Source organism: Pituophis catenifer, unplaced genomic scaffold, assembly GCF_029215685.1.
Source record: "Pituophis catenifer annectens isolate HBS135680 unplaced genomic scaffold, rPitCat1.0.hap2 SCAF_1, whole genome shotgun sequence".
Taxonomy (NCBI): Eukaryota; Metazoa; Chordata; class Lepidosauria; order Squamata; family Colubridae; genus Pituophis; species Pituophis catenifer.
This window is the reverse complement of record NW_027256881.1, coordinates 76357980-76373457: the sequence shown is the minus strand read 5'-3', so window position 1 is coordinate 76373457 and position 15478 is coordinate 76357980. Positions and strand designations below refer to the sequence as shown.

Genomic DNA, 15478 nt, shown 5'->3' with positions numbered 1-15478 from the left:
AAGCTTTTGTTTTCTAGTATTTGCTATCACAGAATCATGAATTAATAGTGCTAAGAGCAATACGATTTAACCTTAAGAAATATTATTTTCAATTGCATTAGGACTTTTTATTCAGGTTGAAGTTAGGAAGATTTTTTAAGAGTATGATCTTCTGGAAAAATTTGAAGTACAATTTATTATGAAGAAAATGTAGTTTATGAGTTAATGGGATTTCACTCAAAGTATGGAAAGCGAATGAAGCCGTGCATGCTTTTATTCATTTTATCACTTCAGAATATACTCTAGCAAAAATTATAAACATGATGATATAGGTGATAAATACCGTATTTTTCGGAGTATAAGATGCACCGGAATATAAGATGCACCTACCTTTTTTGGTGAGGAAAAGAAGAAAAAGAAATCTCCCTCTGCCTCTGAGCAATTTTGCCTCATTGCAGCAAACAGCAAACAGCCTACTTTACTTTCATTTTCGTTTTCAGCATAGCTTGATTAGCACAAGGAAGAAAAAAATATGCTCCAGCAATTTACTTCCTTGGAGCAAGCAGCAGAGACCTGCACAAAACAGCTGAGAGCAAATCAGCTGAGAGTTGGGAGGCTGATCCAATCAACTTGTGCTAATTAGGCTGTGCTGAAGCTGAAAGGAGCTGTTTTTTCTTGCTGTTTCCTTGCAAGGAGGTGACTGCTGTGAGGCAGAGGCCAAAGGGTGGGGGCCAGTGGGTGGGCGGGGCTACATTCGGTGCATAAGAAGCACCTAAATTTTCACCCCCTTTTAGGTGGGAAAAAGGTGCCTCTTATACTTGGAAAACTACAGTAGGTCAGAGACTAAAGCACATGGGTTCCAGACCTCAAACTGTTGGAAAGTTTTCATTAGATGCAAGCCTTCTATTGAGGGGGAAAAAGTCATGGGGAAATTAGAATGTAAGAGCCAACACTTACTCATAATAACAGTCTCATCTCTCCAGTCATTAGTATTTAGACCCAGAAGTAAAAGTTTCAAGCAGAGGAAAGAATATAGAGGAGCATTCCAAAAGCCATCAAACCCAATGAAATAATACAAGGGGAAGAGAGACAAGGAATAAATCTAGCAGAAGATGATTCTGAAAATCAACAGCAACAAAAATTAATTAACACTCATGTGTTTTGTTGTCTTAGCAGTGGGGAAAATTACTGTAACTTTTGTTAACAATACAGGTGACACAAATCACATTCTCTGGCATCCTGTACACTTTAACTGAGGCCAGCAAATGATGTACTAATGAAATAATGCCCCTGAGCTCTGTTAATATAACATGACAAAAATTATCCAGCTTTTATGAAGGAGCTATTGGTTCGACCCTCAAATAATATATTCCCAAATTCTTCCAAAGTAATGGATTTGTTGGAGCCACTGTAAAAATGCTCAAAATGCAAGTGAAGGAAAATTCAGTTCCTCATAAAGCTCTAATGGAGTATGGAGTTTCTCTCCCCCACCTCCCTATTCAGTATTACCTCAGTTGAATAACCCATAGTTATGTTTTAGAAAACTTTGCTCATGGTTCATGGTTAAATCTTTCCATGCAATTTTACAAAAGTAAGAGAAAAGGCAAAAAAAGGGAATTATAACTATCATTATGGATCAACCTTTTCAAGGATCCTAGAAAGTTGTTTGATAAAGAAATGCAGGGCAGAACCTTTGATATTAGATGCTTATCCCACAGGATAACTTCCATTTGCAAGATCTGGAAGAAATGCATTTCTGTATATAAATAGGAGAGACTCCCAGCTTGGGTTGCATGTTCATGTCAAAAAAAAGAGACACAAATTATATCCAAGTATCCTAGGGATGAGAAAGAAGAATCATTTAATGAGCTTGTTGGATGTCTTCTCAGCAAGCTAAACTGGAATTAATTAAACTGGCATACCACAATCCAGGAATTTCTGATAAGGAATTTTATTACAGGAAAGCAAAGAAGGCATGATGAGCGAATTCAAGGAATGCTGTGTATCAAAAGCAAGTGCTTTATATAGTGAAATCAATATTCAATTGATTTTTGTGCATCTTTTCCCATAGCCACACTACTGTATGCAATGAGCTGGAAGCTCTCTCTTTCAGGGAGGAAGACCTGGTTTTAAATCTGTCTTTTGTTTGGCCAATATTCAATTTTTCTCTTTCTATGCAAGAAATAACTCCCACACCTAATTATTTTATTATTAGGATAAAGAAGTCAGTAAAATAGATTTAACCCCTTGGGGATTGAACATGTAATATTTAAATATGTACTTATGGGGCTCAAGAGCTGACTAGTCAGAATGTTGTGTAAAAGGGAAAGATGTATTAAAGTTTATTAGATTAAAAGAGAAGGACTTTGTGGCTAAATCACTCAGTATGAGGCCTACAAGTCACACAATGGTGTTTTAACATAAAAGTTGAAGGCCTGTTTGAGTCATATTATTTCCAGATGTCAACGGCTTATTTGATTCTAACAGTGGTTTTTAGTAGCTTCAGAAAACCTTAGAATCCCAACAATAAATATATCAACACAAGGAAACCGATTCTGAAACATCCTCAAGTATGATTTATATCTCTACTCCTTCCCCTTCAGCCTGGGCTAGGATTCTAAATCACAAGGACTCACAAGTATATCATTTTCCCTAACATCCTGCAGATCCCTGTGCAGAATTTATAAATATCTAATTTATTTACTATTCAGTTATCATTTGTGTAGTACTATATTAACAAATGTAGCAATCCAAATATTTTTTTTAATTACAGAAAGGCACATTAAATACTTTGGTCTTGATCATTACTTTGTTCATGTTGTAATTTCATAAGATTTTTTTTCATTTATATCAGTATAGCTTTGCCTGTTAATTTTTTGCAGTTATCTGTCTGCTATAGCACTTCAAAAGTTGCACTAACTTTAATGAGTTGATTTTTTTAAAGCAGCAGATGAAGGCTTGAAACAAGTGGGCTTGTTTTAATTGACAGCAAAAAGAAGCTTCATTTGCATAAGATCCAAAGTGCTTCATCCAAATCATTTCTGAAGGGTGCATAGCTCTTATAAAGCTTACACTTCACAGGTAGTAGAAGAGTGACTGAAAAGACATATGACTGCATTTCTAAGGGGGAAAAAATCCTTCATTGTGTTGAAGCTTGAATTCTGTGAAGAATTTTATGATGTGTCAATGTCATATTTTTAAGATTGAGCAGTTAAAAAGAATATTAGGTGCTCACATTAAATGTTCATTGAGTGAAAGATGTGAACTGCAATCATCTGACAGGGACAAAATCTCAAGGCTTTGTTTAACAATAGAAGCTGTTTCACTCTCTAGAACTACACTAGAAACAAACACTTTCTCTTTTATATAGTTGAAGTTTATAGAGGAAATTAACACATGTTAAGAATCTCCTATTCTTCCAACTGGAAAAGATGTGAACAATTCTATCCATAAAATGCTTGGCCAAACTATCACAATTTATACTGACTGGCTCTTCTGGCCTATCTCCCAGGGAGAGGGGAAGGGGAGGCCCAGATTCTTTAAACAGCTGGCATTCCAATGGTCAAAGAAACAGTTTCCTGTGAAATAAAAGATATATGTGGGGGAGAGGGGATAATTTTTTAACTAATCATTTAGGCAAAAGATGATTAGAAACTGGTTAGGGCAAACAGTGGAGAAATGGATGCTGTGCTGAAAACCAAGTGGGAAATCCTACCCCAGTGACCAGTGGTTTTTCTAATATTGGTAATATTATTTGGATGTTCCAGATTTTTATATGCAACCGGCTTCTTGCATAACTGTATTTCCAATTCCATTACAGTTAATCCTACCATATCTTAAACAGGCAGAAGAAGAAGCCTGCCAAGGAAAGTGATTTTAAAAATTATGAAAGAGATATTTTTTTAAAATAAATATTTTTAATGCTAGACTGGGATGGGGTATAACCAGTGATAGAATTTTCTGTTGAACAGCCTAAATCAGTAGTAGCATCTTTGCTAAGAGTGGCAAGGGAATTAATTGCTTTCACTTAAACAACAGAATGTCTTGGTATGGCTAGATTCCCTTAAACTGCTTTAAGCGTATGCCTAGAAAGTATTTTTAAACTTTTTTTACCAGAGATTTTATAAATATTATTATAAACTGAATAAAATATTTTCCCCACTCACCGCTGCAGTATCTGAAAAATACTGTAACTTTTAGATTTAAAGTTTATACTGAAAATGGTTTTGCTCCATTTATATTCATAGTAATGTTTTCATTTCATGTAAATGTTTCCCTTGCTTTGAAATATGTAAACATTTCTGTGACTGTAAAATAATTTGTCCTAGAAACTTTAATTTGCAATTCTCAATGGAGTGGTACCCTTCAGAATCTTCAATGACATTACTGATCTAATATGGACATTGTGATAGCCTAATAAATCGTACATTGCGGCAGGCAGGAAAAAGAATTAAATTTAGAAATGAGAACAAGTCTAAGAAGAGGGAGTAAAAAGAGAAAAGGGAGAAAACAGTGAAGAAATAGGTTGTGTTCCTTAATCTTAATCCCAAAAGAAAAACAGACAACGAAAATGGCTTATTTTAGCAATAATGTTTACATGAAGGGGTTCTATCATTCCTTAATCTGTTTATGATCTACATATGTCTTCCTGCAGTAGCCACACAATATTTGAAAATGATTTGTGTATGCATCAGTGAGTTTCAGAGGAGTACTTCATACATGTTTTTATGAGTTTTATAGCATCTCTTCTGAAGTATATTGTACTGTATTACTTTATTCTACATATAAATATTATGCCCTCATCTATTATATTCTTTCTAATATAGAAAAGGTTGCCTTTGAATCAGTCCCTACTCCTGATGTGTCCTTGTCGTTGCCCCAAATGCTATACTCTTTCTTCAAAGAGCTGCTTGGGCTAAGATTAGTTCTATCCAACACAGTCTTGTGTGAGTGCATGTTTTACAAGTTTAAATCAGCTAAAACCTGTGCCTGGTTTTGTTTCATAAGCAAGAAGAGTACTGTTTCTTTTGGCAGTCATTAAATGGTATCATTTTTCATTCAGAGCCATGTAATATTAACAGTATCAACAATATTACTTGTAAGATATATCAGTGTAGTTCCATTATTATTAAGGAAAGTACCCAGTAAAATTTCATACAGTTCATTTTCTGTAACTTTTTTTTGGTATAGAATGACTTGTCTGCTGTTTAATTACTTAGAATTGTAAGTATTTATCCATTTCTGGGATTATCACAATTGCACATGACCAATTATATTTCATTTTAACTGGATCAGAGAAAACAGGTTATCTCAGGCTATAATCCAGCAACCATATACATGAAATTTTATATTCATTGGGTTTATTTTGAGTTGACAGATACAAATCTAGTGTTAATCAAGTCAGTGGGAAGCAACCCTTATTTTTTTCCCCTTTTATAACATGAATGTTTTGCTTGTTTTGTTTTGCATGCTTTGCATCATAACATTCCTGCAGTCCAGCGCAAATTAATTTTAGGATAAATCAATTGTACAGAGTGAATAATGATTAGATTCATGGTTTAGGTTTAATGCAGTTTTACTAAATAACTTTTTTTTGAAAAAAATATGACTAATAAAATTATGCTTTCTAAAGATACATCACTTTTTGTTTGATTTTTGTATGAACTTCACATTAATCTTTCATGCTGTTCCATTCTACGTGTAATTAATCAAAGGAGATTGATCTTGAAAAGACAGTTAACTGTTACACAATTAAAGGATTCCAGATGGAGAAAAAGAAAATAATTGACTATAATAGTAAAGCCAGCAAAAGCAAATGAAATGTTGATTCATGAATAGAAACTTCTACAAATATGAATAGTCTGAACGGTTTGTTAAATTTGGCCTCAGGCGGTTCTTTGATAGAAGCTCAGTACTTACACATCAGACAATCAGACTGAACAGCCTTTTCAGAGCTTAAAGAATGCTATGAAACAATAGGCAGTATTAAGTTTTGAAATGTGATTGATTGCTCCCTTTGTTGCGAGCACTCTGCTAAGCATTTTCCTGGTGACATAAACTATTTGAAATATTCAAGGGGAAAAGATAGAAATAAAGTTACACTGAAAATAAATGCTAGGTAGAGTAATATTTGATAAGAAATCTATAATTATCCATGCGCTCTCATCAAAATGTTGAGCACACAAAATATTTTGCTATCAGTAGCCATCTGCTGCTGATATACTCATAACAGGATTGGAGACCTACCATTGCTTCACTGATGATGGAATGGAGGCTGTGTCAATGTGGATTTAATCTGAGCAGGGAGGGCACTCACTCAATATGAAAATGCACTGAAGCTGCTGGAGAAAGTCAGAGTGCTCAGCCCGGTCCCTCTCCCTGCAGCAAGAGAGGTGTTTTACCTTCGTTATTTCAATATTGGCTTTATTTTCTACCTTTTAACCAATATTAATCAGTATTTCAGTATTCTGAAAAAGTCAGTCAGGGTTTACTATTTTTTTCTGTCAGAAGTGCTCATGAAAGTACCTCCCTCTTTTGCTGTAATGTTTTTAAAATATTAGGAATTACTCCCTTTGGTTAACCTACCTATAGGGATATTATCTACAAGTGTAGATGATATTGCTACACAGACACCTATCTCTTCTGTTAGTCTTAGATAAGAAATTTACTAGGTAATAAATTTGTGTCTAAAAGAAAACATAGCAGATTGACTTGGTCTACTATTCAATCAGTATGTTAAAGCAAATTTTAATGGTCGTGGAAGGTCTATGGTAGCTAGGTAAGAGCAGTTCAACTCTAAATCTTTCAAATTTGATGAAACTCTTGCATCACAGAACATTCCTCTGAAACTCTTTGTTGCCCCTGCATAGGTCTTCTATGTCTCATACCAGTTCTTCCCCTTCTCTTCTGTTTCTAAAGCTAGCTTAATCATCCGTACAAAGCGGCTCGTGCTTATTTGAGGTAACACTTGAAAATCAACCCATTAGATTTAATTGTACAGTAGAAATAAGAATTAAATGAGTTTCTGCTTGTTCTTTGCATTCATTTCACTTCTGTCATTTGTGTGAGATTTTCAGAGATTCTGGAAGAGACACTAATTTCCAATAGATCTAATTTGCATTAAATGGAATAGCATTATAATTTATATTTTCCCATTGTGATGATTCATAAAAGAATCAAGTCATGCTCCTCTTTCTTAGCTGTGACTTTCTGCAAAGTGAGCAGCTTAACTATAAACTGTTCTGCTTATGCTTCACAACATGCTTGGAAGTGTCAGCCATAATCCCAAACAATTTTTTAGACACCAAGAGTAGATACATATTATTTTTGCTTTGTATAACAAACTGCTATACTATCATGCAAAATTATTCTAAAAGCCTTTTTTGCATTTTAAATACAATTTGTCATATGGCTTGGGAGACCAGTATTTAAAAATCACAAGCCCCAGCTACATTGAGTTAATCATATATTTTTGCAGCTTTCGTCTGAAGTCCAGTTAACTTAATCATTGTGTACATGCTTATATCCTTATGCAAGAATATGTTGATGGGATTATTACTGCATTAACATGCATAGGCCTGGGCTTCCTACCTAATGAAACAACTAATGACCAACTTGATTTTTGTGGAGAAGCTTTCACTTTCCAGGCATGTTTATTTTATGGTAAGTACTGATATATTCTGTGAGATTTGCTCTGAAATGAATACATAGAAATTTGTAGTTTTAGCTATAATTACTTTCAAGAGGGTTATGGGAAATGACCAAACTTTATTAACAATAATTGTGATAAAACAGATTTAAGTTGTCTCCAGACTTTGTCATGTATTAAATAGATTAAATGAAATAAAGAGGAAATTATTCCATTAAAGGAAGGAAAGTCAAACTCTGGCACTGGTATAGTTTTTAGCTGTTTTCTGGTGTCATTATCAATGTAATTTTGAACTATAACTGCAGTTTGTTTTAGTATTATAATACAATAATATAATTGTCCATGTAGAAGCAAACTTCACTGTATTCAGCAATAATTAATTCAAGTAAGACAAGAGGTTAAACTCATCTTTCCCCAACTTGATACCTGTTGGATTTGGTTATATTTGGAGACTACTAAGCTGAAGAAGACCAATATCAATCACAAATATTGTTTTTTCCAATGGATTCTAAACCAAAACCAAAATATTGAAGCAATTCTTCAATAGATGTAATCCTAATGTGTAACCTTATACTGCTCTTCCATATACACAAGCAATAAATTACAGAAAAACCTATGAAATTGGGTGACAGCATGAAAAATTTCCAGTCTTATTCTTTATTTTTGATTCCTGTCACAAAATGAATTGATCCATGCTGCGTTCCTAAATCACTATAATTCCATAGAATTTTTAGATGCAAAATAACTCCTGAAAACCAGATTTTCCTAATCCCTTCTCTTTTTTTTCTCCTTAAGGAAACCTTAATGTTAAAGCCATAGTTACGTCATTCAAAAATAAACTATACCTTAGAATGTTTGTTCTTGTCCTCCAGCTGTGTCTTTTGCTATTATAAATTAACATCCCCTTATAAGCAAACTAATAGTATATTATACTAAACAAATGTCTTACATTGTTTTTATTATAATTGTGTGGACCTTATTTTCTTATTATTAGATACCAGTGGGTTCTTGGTTGAGGGACAGATTTTTTTAGCATTCCTTATTTGTGTGAATTCTTCAAACAAGAAAATTTCTACTAATACCTCCATTGTATTGTAACACACTGCACATAATTCAATTTGGCTATAGTTAAGAGAGTGAGACAAAATTGAATATGGTTGAGTTGAAAGCAAATAATTTTCATCCTACCCGCGTAACCCCCAAAATAAGACCCTGTCTTATATTTTTTGAACTCTGAAATAAGTGCTTGGCCTTATTTTCAGGGAGGTCTTATTATTTTGGGGCGCATGGAGCAAGATGGGGCTCCTCTTGCCATCTTATCTGATTTCCAGATCTGTGTTTAAATATTTTCGGGGAGGGCTTATTTTCGAGGGGAGGCTTATTTTAACACATGCGCTCAAAAGCCCGATTGGGCTTATTATCGGGGGATGTCTTATTTTTGGGGAAACAGGGTATATTTAACAAACTTGAATATAATTATATCAGCCATTTATAAAAAGATCTTCTCTCTGTTAAATAATACATATTTTAAGTAAATTACCTTTACAACAGAGGAAAACCATACTGACAATAAGGCTCCATTTTGCTATAAAGCATTAAATATCCACAAATCTTAAACTGTCTAAATTTAAAATCACTTCCTTAACATAATGTTCCTGTGCGCGATTGTGGAAAAGCTTAGGAAGGTATGGAAAAGAATATAGACATAATCAGTTAGTTGAAAACTTATAAATAGCCACTAAATTCAGTGAAGAGAAACCCAGAAAGAAGCAAATCGTTCAAAGAGTCTGGGTTATGTTAACTCACTATAAATGAGTGATTTTCAAACATGGCAACTTTAAGATGTAGGGACTTCAACACCCAGGATTCCCCAGCCAGCATTATAAATAAATTTGGGAAATTGCATCATCATTTCTATGATTTTGATTTATTCCAGCCATATATTTAAATCTGTGCATCTCTTGCTTCTTTTATCTTGCCTAGCTACTGTACATGGGCCATGACAATTTCCACAGGTATTAAATGTGATAAATATTCCACGGTGAACGCCAATAACAGTGCTTTAAACTCAAATATGAAGCACTCTGATGTCATAGTCTCAATTAAATCACTGGTCTGAACACAAATGTATTTCCTGACATGCGCCAATTTTTGCATAAAGGTTTTTCTTTAAACATTTTAGGTGAAGGGTCCTCCAGCCGCAGGAGCGTTTAAAGAAAGACCAACAAAGCCCACAGCATTTCGCAAGTTTTACGAACGAGGTGACTTCCCAATTGCCCTTGAGCACGATACAAGAGGAAACAAAATAGCCTGGAAGGTAGGTCAGGGCACAGCTGTGACAGGCAGCTGCACTTATTGAAGTGACAAATGTCATTGCCCAAACTGTTGGCTTATAAGTAAATAAAGTGAAGTAATTTCTTAGCAAATAGAAGACAGTGGGGAAAACAAGCCAAGAGACCGGCCTCCTGAGTCAGCCATCTACCTTGGTGAACAATTAAATTATATGCTGCAAAAAGGAAGTTGACAGAATTGCTTTGCCTTAGAGAACTGTCTCCTGCTCAATTCATCTCTATTTTTATGAGGACCTGGCAACCCAGCCTTTTCCAGGCAGTCCATCAAATGATGGAAGTGGCTGGATACAGTGAGCAGCAGCAGCCATTTATCTCTCTCCTCTCCCCCACCACTCCCCCACCCCAATTTCACCTTCCTGCAGGACAGTTTCAAATGGAAGCTTTAATTACCTAAATGGATAGGTCAAGATTGCCTGCTCCTTTGAAATGCAGAGCAGAATACTAACGAAGGCAGATTCTCATTCCAGGGCTTCACTCCCAGGCTGCAGCATATGTCAGACAGCGTAATCGCTGTCATACATGCCCCTGTTAGAGGCTGACCTCCACTGCTAAAACCATTATGGCTCTGACATCTCTGACAAAAGGTTAATTGGCTTCAAAATAAATGTATTGCCTAATGACTTCATTCAAATGCAGCCGTGTTTCTCTCCAAAAGGCTCAGTGATGTTATTTGTAAAACTTGCCAATCTTTGAGGTAACTAGAGCAGGCTTTTAAATTTAATTTGAAAAATGAATGCTGATCTTTAACCCGCTCTTTCTATTTAATTATTTTTGTTATCAAAGAATGAATTTCTCTCTTTCTGCATATTATTTATTGTCTGGAATAAGATTTCTCTTCAAACCAGACAAAGATAGCCTGAAGATACATCATATATTGGGAATAGTAAAAAAAAAAGAAGAAGAAAATAAAAAAAGGAAAATAAAAAGAAACAGATAAGCCATTCTTAGAACATTTGAGTAGTTCATGTTGAAAAACAATGATTTAAGTTACCATAATTTAGGTAATTAAAATAAAAATGAATGTTCTTGGACATGATCATAATAATGGTCTATAATTTATATTATTAAACAATTTGGCACTGTAATGTACTAAGAAAGATTGCATCGAAATTTAAGGGATCTATTTCACTCAGGTATACTGGCCAATGACTTTTGGCATAACATTTTCTAATCTTAGAATCTTATAGAATATTATTACTGATATGTATAGATAAATGTAAACTTTATGTTATTTATATAAGAATCTTTGTATTAACTTTATATGGAATTTGTGATACTGTGTTGTTTTGATTTTTCTCAATATATGCTTAAGGCAATAATACATTTCATTTGAATTAATAGACATAGGAAAGAAATCACAAAGCAGAACGGATGGGCCAAAGTCCATCAATTACAAAATGACTTATAGACTAACTTGAACAGATTTAAGTTTAATTATATCTATTTTTTAAAAGGTGGCATGATTGAATATTACTAACTTGGGAATTTTAGTGGTAAAGATTTAGAAGAGAACAGGCGGGAAATACCCAGAAGTGTAATAAGTATTTTATTATTTTCATTCATTATTTCATTTATTATTTTCAGTCCCTATTTTGCTGCTTGGATTTACTGTATACAATAGAAGATTTTTTACCAAATTCCAAAAACAGCATGGTATCAAGAGAACATAAATGTTAAAAAGCTCCTGTAATTCCAGCCATTTTTTGATCTTTAGGTTAGCTGATGTCTTATAACAGCATAGGCACCAATCAAAAGCCACATCCCACTGTTGCTTTGCTATTCTTTCATCCTATCCCAAAGCTAGCAGGAATTTGTATAGCACAGGATATCTTGCTAGTTGTACAATGTGGCATCCTGTGCAACTGGAAGAGGTCTGCATTGAGCTAATATAAATGTGCAAAGAGCCATGATTGGTAGTTTTTTGAGCTGAAATTCCAGCCTTGTCCAATATCTTTCAGCTTATGAAAAGGCTCCTTTAACTGACATGCACAAAAGTCTTGCATTTTTTGCATGATTTTTTTTCTTTTACTTTCATATTGTATACAGGAAGGATGAACTTTTAAACAAATCTTGGAAACTATGGATCCACCAGATGATTGTTCAAATTAATGATCCCTAGCTGGCAGCAAAGAGTTTGAGGATTCTTGTTGTTGATCTTCTAAATCACTTGACAGCCATTGAATGGTCATCTAGATTATCGTGTAGCTGAGTGCAATTGTTGAAAGTTTTGAAGAACTGCAGTTAAAGGGATTTAACTGTAAGGATTGATGTGGAAACTGGAAGCTGTCTAAGGAGATGAAGTGAGGAATCAATACTTGGCTGGAAGTCTATTGAAATACAAAATTCGGGTCCTTTTGGTTACACACATTAAGTCAGGCAAGGGGGTTCAGTTTCAAAGCTTTGTACTTTCTGGGTTGACCAGTGGATCAGTGGTCTATCCCTTTTTTTAAAAGGGGGGAAAGTGATTGTGGTATTCTAGTCTCCCTTAAAAAAGAATTGATGATTGGACAAAGAGATCAAGGACCAAATTGATGGGCGGGATTCCACAGGAAACAGGCAGAAACAACTAAAAGCCAAGAGACAGATAAACAGCAGTAGCAGGTTGTTCCAATATTATCTTTTAGACACACACAACATGATTCAGCTATTTTCCTAAGTAGAGGAAAGTATTGCTATTTAGGGTTCTTTGTAACCTCTTAATTATTGTCTGAACATTTAGTTTTTCTGCTATGTATTCAAAACCATGAGCAAATGATTGGTTGGGATGTTACAGGAGAATCAAATTGGAATTCTTGGTTTTCAGCCATCAAATTGTCATTTTCTCTTTCAAATTGACTTTCTAACCTTGGTGAATAAAATGTAGAGGGGTGGGGGACTCATGCTCCCTTAGGCTTCATAGAAGAAAGGGGAACATCAAATAAGTAGAGTGATTTACATACTTGTCTAATACCTACTTACTTGTAACTAGACTGTCATAATGAATTACTATAGCAGTACGGCCACAGAGGCTTTTTATTTAGGCAGAGTTGGGTTTGGGTCAATATGATTCCATATATGAGAAAAGGCTGTGTATTAGGATATTTCTACAGCATCAATCAGTTTGCAGATTTGGTTTTACAATGGAGTGCATTCACATGGGGAAAAATATGGTGATATCCCATGGAAAATGTACCTCCATAGTGAGAAACAAGAACATTGAATTTCAAGGAGAGGCAGACCCAGATAAAGGAAGTGACACCTCTTTGGAGCAAATATCTATAGAGGAGATCTTGGAAATACAAGGGTGGAACAGCAACCTAAACAGTAGCTGAAGTTAAAAATGCAAGCAATGAAGAAGTAAGGTCTCCTTTTCACAATGATAAATACACTGGATAAATACAAAGTATTTGCTTAAATTGTCTTTCATGTTGAAGAAATTGCATACAAATGCATGATGGACATGTACTTTTATTTTGATTTTGGACATTTCCCCCCAAGTACAGAAAACAATTTAATCACCATGACATATAGTTCCTGCCATTTCATAAAATCATTGCTTTTAAAGACCTCAAAAATACTGCTACTTTCATATAATGCAGCATAATGGAGGAACTGTGCTAGCTTGTGACAATATTTTTAAAGCTCTCCCCCCCCTTGTGGTTATGATTCCTAGAAGAGGTGGATAAGTAACCTACCCTGAACTGTAAATAAAAAATATTTCTGAACACCAACAACACACGAAACTGACAAAAAGAGAGAATGAGGAAACTAAGAATGTTAGAGAAGAAGAAACCAAAGGGAGATATAACATTCTTCAAGAACTATTGCACATATGGCAGCAATTGTTTTTCCTGGATTTTCCTGTATCCCAAACAGCTGAAAATAGAAGAATAGTTTTAAGGTACATGAAGGAAGATGTTGATTCAATGTTAGGAGTAACTTCCCAATAGTTAGAACAGTTTGATGACAGAACCAATTTCACAGGGAGGCAATGAACCTCCCTTTACTAATTATATTCAAGAGAGGATGAATAGGAATACTTGCAAGGAGATGGAAGATGGAGTCATTGGCTAAAACAGCTATGTGGGTCTGTGACAAAATGATGGATAACATCCCTTGTCTAGCTATTATACTACTACATTGACATCCTACCATTTGTCTGGAAATTCAAGCTAGAAATGCAGAAGGCTTTTCCAGACTCTTTTCTGGTAGTCTTTTGCACAATCCTTCTGCTATCAGGACTGAAAGGCAAGATTTCCTAATTAGCCTTGATTACAAGAATCTGCCAGTAGAGAGAGAAGTTAACCTCTCCTATATGCAGAAATGCTTTCTACTCATGTACATAATTTGTTACTACTTTGATGACAAAACTGCTATTCATATATTTATGTAACATAACTATTTAAAAACATCATTGAGAGAACCATATCATTTTTCAGTGATGATTGTACAGAAGGTTGTACAGAATCAAATGCCATAAGCAAAGGCACAACATCACAATAACCAACTTTCCCCCAATTAACTAGAACTATAAAATGTGCAGCTATCAAACTATACTTTGAGTTTACTAGAAAATGTACAAATGATCATTATACCATCTTTCTCATTTTTAATTCAATAAAATAATAACTTATATTTCTCATCTTGTAGTACATATGCCATTGATAATATGTAATGTGGGCTAAATGGGATATGACTATCTTTCCCATAATAGAAGGATAATGAATGATCGAATGAATGAATGAATGAATGAATGAATGAATGAATGAATGAATGAATGAAGAGCTTTATTGCACTTCACCAAGCATATGACAATTGTACAAAATAATAAAATGAGACAACAGTCATAAAATATTCGGACATTAGTTCTAAGAGCTACACATGCAAACTTGGTGAAAGTTTAAATAATTGCTTTTGCCTGCCCAAAGGAATTTCACATAAAATGTATCTGTTTGTGTGGGACTAATGAGGGGTATTAGCAACTCATTATGAGGATCTCTATAGAAACCACAAAAGAGTAAAACAAGGGTCAATGATTGACTGCTCCCAGACACAGAGGGCAAATATTTTCTGCATAAAGGGTTTTCTTAAAACTTGCCCTCCAATGCACTGATTGCAAGATGTCAAAGCGCAGTAATGTTAAAGGCTCTACAGAATATATTAACTATATGCTGATCCATTTATACAGCTAGTTGAAATAGACTTTAATTTGCCTCGAGTTTTATTTCAGCTGGCATTTTGCTATATTCAGTTTGCAGTTCTGTATTAAGGATTCTTTAAGTAAGTAATATATCACAATTTGGTTTTGTCCAAGTTTCAGCAACAGTGAAACTTGGACAAATTCTGCCAATTTCTGAAGTCTGCCTCCAATTTGTTGTTTCTGGAGAAACATAGTTTGCCTAGCAAGATAAGAGGTTGAATGTTTAGCCAGTATTGAAAAAAACTTAGCCATTGTCTTATTTCTTATTTATTTTTAGCAACTCTGCATCCTATCACAGAGCTACATCAAAAACACATCTTA

General features: G+C 34.5%; 1 protein-coding gene across 1 annotated transcript in view; it reads left to right on the top strand.

The window, feature by feature from the left end:
* PACRG (parkin coregulated) overlaps positions 1–15478 on the top strand; it is a 266657-nt gene that overhangs the window by 19751 nt on the left and 231428 nt on the right. The window contains exon 2 of the mRNA XM_070951443.1: positions 9810–9944. Coding sequence (XP_070807544.1) covers positions 9810–9944 — 135 coding nt within the window. The remainder of the gene's footprint in view (positions 1–9809; positions 9945–15478) is intronic.